General features: G+C 50.5%; 1 protein-coding gene across 1 annotated transcript; it reads right to left on the minus strand.

Moving 5' to 3' along the window:
- Positions 1 to 3,217: 3,217 nt before the first annotated feature.
- On the minus strand, positions 3,218 to 4,361 carry LOC114708519 (testis-specific H1 histone). The gene has a single exon (XM_037197274.1). It carries the CDS (start codon positions 4,297 to 4,299, stop codon positions 3,304 to 3,306), a length of 996 nt encoding a protein of 331 aa, XP_037053169.1. The 5' UTR covers positions 4,300 to 4,361; the 3' UTR covers positions 3,218 to 3,303.
- Between the last annotated feature and the right edge of the window lie 235 nt (positions 4,362 to 4,596).

The following is a 4,596-nucleotide window of genomic DNA, read 5'->3' on the forward strand; positions in this document are numbered from 1 at the left end:
CTCCAAAGCTGTAAGCCACCCCATTAAATATTTTCCTTTATAAGAGTTGTCATGGTCATGGTGTCTCTTCACAGCAATAGAAACCCTGACTAAGACATGTGTCTTGTACTCTGTTGGTGAGACTTACCTCTGAGATTTTCTTTCACTTCCTAAAGTTTTCCTCTCCAGTTTTACTCAATTTGGGTTTTCTTTAGTGATTCTATTTCTAACTTTGGATATTAGGCTGTTTTATTCATTTCTTTCCACTGTTTATGCGTTCACAGACTTCATTAAGGAATTTATTCACATCCTCTTTTGAGGTCCTTGAGCATATTCGTAAGAGCTATTTGAAGTGATTGTCTAGAGCTTCTGCTGTGTTGCTTCGGGGCCTACTGTAGGAGAGTTGCTGGGTTCTGGTGGAGGCATATTGTTTAGGGTGGTATGGTTGTGTTTTGGCAGTGGCATCTAGGCTTCTGGGTCTGTGATGGTTGTGATTGTAGGTGTTGTCATCTGGTCTTTGTCAGGTTGAGTGCTCTGTTCCTTGGTTTCTGTTGCCTTCTCCGGATCTGAGGAAACTGTGGTGACTCTGGGTTGCCTGGTAGGGAGTACTTCTGAGTCCCTTACCAGGTGTGGTCCCTGGGGGTTCCAGGTAGAATATATTTCTAGAAATTGGGAGCTGGCATAAAGGAATGGGCATGGACTAGGAGAGTAAGGGTCTGGAAGGGTCTACAGGAAGAAGGAAACTTGGGTCTGCCACAAGATTTAGCAAAGCCCCCGGGGAATGTAGTCAGAGAGTGTGGAGTGGATTTGATAGTGCTGTGAGTGGTCTCACACAAGGCCCTGAGTGGCCTTACACAGTGTACACAGTGCTGTGAGTGGGATCTTACACAGGGCCCTGAGTGGCCTTACACAGTGTACACAGTGCTGTGAGTAGGATCTTACACAGGGCCATGAGTGACCTTACACAGTGTACACAGAGCTATGAATGGTCTTACGAAGGGCTGGGAATGACTCATTTCTGCTCCGTCAGTAGCCTCTTACCCATAGTTTAAGCCCAATAAACCTCATTGGTTCACCAATTTGGACGTATTTGTAGCCTCACTTTGGTCTGTCATGGTTCCTTATCTGGGGTAAACAGATTTATTCATGTCTCCCCAGGAATAGTTTCACATAAATGTTCACTAAAACTTTATCCCCAACAATAATCTTGTTAGCATTGCATTAGACAAGTGGGTAACAGGAAAGCCAAGAACCGAGGTTAGGGACATTTTATTTGCTCTGATTAAAATAACCAAAGCTTCCCATGGAGTGTATGTATATATATAAAATTGGGGATTGTGATGTATCCATTTTAGTGTTCTCAGGATAGGTCCCAAAGTCTTGCATTAATGACTGGATGTGAGGTATATAATTAGATGTTTGGAGGATGAGGAGGATGAGCAGGAATTCCTTTGGCAGAGCGCTCAGATAGTCCAATGAGCTGGATAGCCTAAATTGAGTTCATGATTTCCTGTATTTCCCGAAAATACAGCTACTCCAGAGTTTATTAATGAAAATAAGTGGAGTAACCACTTTTGTCTAGCTAGGCTCAGGGTCTGGATCTCCTATTCACCACTGGTTCTATGCAAGGTAATATAAGGTTAATTACATTGTGCTGAATGAAAATTTGCTGAAATAAACAGCAATAGTAAAAATATGATGGTCTCTAGGAAATACAGATAAATGGCCAGAGTCATCAATAGCCGTTTTGGGTAGAAATAGTTAATTCTAAATCATTGTATTCTTTGGGTTACAACCCAGGACTACAAGAATACACAGTCCCCTGCCGCCATGAGGGCACGTGGTTTGTTTTGTTCTGTGTCCACCAGACAATGTTTGAGTTCCTCTTCCCAGATGATCCTCCATCTTCCTTTTGCCCCTCACATTCAAGTGCACGGACCTGCAGGGTGTGGGGGATTCCACAGTTCGGCTCACAGCCACCTGAGACACACTGCCGGTGCCTTTCTGATTTGGCTTCAGTGGCACTGAAACGGTTATTCCCAAACATGAAAGAAAGTTAGCCGTAGCAAGCTTTGATACGCATCACTTGAATACATATGGCTTGAAAGGCATATCAAGATAATGCTTCTCCTGGGGAAAACACGGTCAGGTATACATCTGGGGAAAGCTCCCACGATGACCTCTTATCAAGAATTAAAAAAAACAAACAAAAAACAAACAAAAACAAAAAACCCACCATCCATTCTCCCACTTACTCGGCTTCCCTTGGAGGCCGCCAATCTGTGTTCACCCTAATGTCTTACCTATCTAAGAAGTCAGAGTGGCGGCCTGTGGCATGAGGATGGCTCCTGCTACCCTTCCCCCTGGCATCCAGAACTAAACCATACATTTGCTCAATAAGTGGCTCATTGTACCCCGTGTAGACTTGTTCTAGAAAAGAGCACACGTGAAGCGCCCATTTTCTGGTTGTCTTGCCTATGTTTCTTACAAGCGTGCTGTCAGCATTAGCAGCCCCCCCTCCAAGAGTTAGCGCTCTCTCGGCTCTCAGCCCCCTTGGCTGAATTTCATTAAGCAAGGCCCACACGGTGGTGCCTCGTCCTGGTTTTACTGACACTGAGCGACAATCCCAATATTTGACAGAGAAACAATCCAAGACCACGGGTGCTTAAGCAAATGGCACGGCTTCGGGTCAGAAGAGCAGAACTCGGACTGGAACCCTGATTTCTCTGAGTCCCCATCCAGTCCTGCTCTGCTCTACAGCAGCTACACATTTAGCACTTGTCCCTGATCACCTACACTGTGCCACGCCCCATGCGGAATGCTTTTGCCCACGACATCATTTGACCTACCCTTCACATCCAAGATTTTGTGTTTTTCAGCTCAAATACTGTAATTCAGGATAAAAGCTACAAATTCACTGTAATCAAGTTTTACCCCCAAGTTAATTTTAAGACCACGTCTGAATTAGCAGGACATCATTCAAAGGTGTTTGATCTTCTCTTGCCCGCCTCTCAAAAGTGCATTGACGACTGGACAGCGCCCCTGATGGGCATTCTGGTGTAACCCTGGTGATGTCCCTCTTCCTGTTTCCTTTCTTTAAGAGAGGTCCTGTGGGAATAGCAGACTCTCAATTCGCGCTCCCCTCCCCTTCCAAGGCCCTGCTATGGGTCTCACCCCAACACCCACCCTCTTCCCTTCCGGTAGCTAGCGAGCCAGAGAAAACACAGACACAGGAAGATCTTGTAAATAGCTTCAATGAAAGACAGCTGCTCTCCTTAGAGCCTGTCTGGAAAGGAAACAGTGCCCTGAGGAACAGCTCTGACATTAAGAATTCCCTGAGCACCCAGGACCTTCACTTTTGGTAGAAGACTTCGTGCGTGCCTTTCCGTGTCCGCTGGAAGAAGCACTGTCAGCTTTGGCCACAGCTGGCTTCTGCGCGCTTCGTTTTACCAGCTTTTCGGGTTCCTGCCTCTTCTCGTCCCTGGATTTCGAGCTTGGCCTCCTCTCATCTTTAGGTTGAGGCTTGGCGTCTTCCCCTGAAGGCCTTACTTTGCTATTGTCCATTGCCCTGACCCTGGCTTCCTCCCTGGCTCCCGTACATGCCTGTTCCCTGGCCTTGGCGCACTCCTCCTCCTTGGCCTTGGCACAGTCCTGTGCCCTGCTCCTTGCACGAGCCTGTTCCCTAGCTCTGGCACAAGCCTGTTCCTTGGCCCTGGCACACACCTGGTCTGTGGCTCTAGACTTGGCCACTGATCTGGCCCTTGACCTGGCCCTTGACCTGGTCCTTGACCTGACTCTTGACCTGGCCGTTGATCTGGTCCCCCTGGGCTTTGCCTTCGAAACCTTGGCCTTGCGTCTCCAGACTTCTCGGGCCTTCTTGGCTGCCTTGCGACGCGAGCGGGGCCTGCGCGGTCTGGGGGATCGGGGCAGGGTCCTCCTGGAGGAGCGGCGGCCCAGCGTCAGCCGGGACCGTCCCCCCTTTCTCCTCGGCTTTGGGGCTCTCCAGACCCTGAAGTAGCCCGCGGCATCGCTGCCACTGACCCGAAGGAGTGTGCCCTTCTCGGACCTGGTGGATTCCCCGACGTGGCGGCTGATCTTCCGGCGCACTTCGTAGCCGGCGTTTCCCAGCTCCTTCTTGAGCGCCGCCAGTGTCAGCCGCGGGTGGCCCGCGATGGCCCTGAGCAGCAGCTGGGACACTCTGAGCACGGAGCGCGGGCCCCGTCTGACCGGTGTCCTCAGGGCTCGCTCTGTCGGCTGCTGGATCTGGATCGTAACTTCTGCCCCTTGGGATTCCCCACTGGGCTGGGCCGCCTCAGCCATGGGCCCGCTCCCCCCCGCGCCGCGGGGCCACCTGCTTTGAGCTGCACCCTGGCCTCGCACAGTGTGGGGCTCTGGCACGTCCACGTCACAGAGGGGGGCGCGGCGCCCCAGCGCAGACGCAGCCGGTCTGCAGACTGACCTCCTTGGACCTCTGGGCCACCCCAATTCTTCAGCGTCACTGTGTCTCTCGTCTCCAGGGGTTTGTTCTGGGTCAGTTCCTGCTGGAGGCCGTTATCTTTCTTGGGCTGTGCTAGCTAGCACCCACCCAGGAAAAGAGGAGCTGCTCCCTCACCCCAC

Source organism: Peromyscus leucopus, chromosome 20 (genome assembly GCF_004664715.2).
Source record: "Peromyscus leucopus breed LL Stock chromosome 20, UCI_PerLeu_2.1, whole genome shotgun sequence".
Lineage (NCBI taxonomy): Eukaryota > Metazoa > Chordata > Mammalia > Rodentia > Cricetidae > Peromyscus > Peromyscus leucopus.

What these genes read in the sequence shown, in the direction of transcription:
- LOC114708519 (XM_037197274.1), bottom strand. Translation starts at nt 4,299, where the DNA reads ATGGCTGAGGCGGCCCAGCCCAGTGGGGAATCCCAAGGGGCAGAAGTT.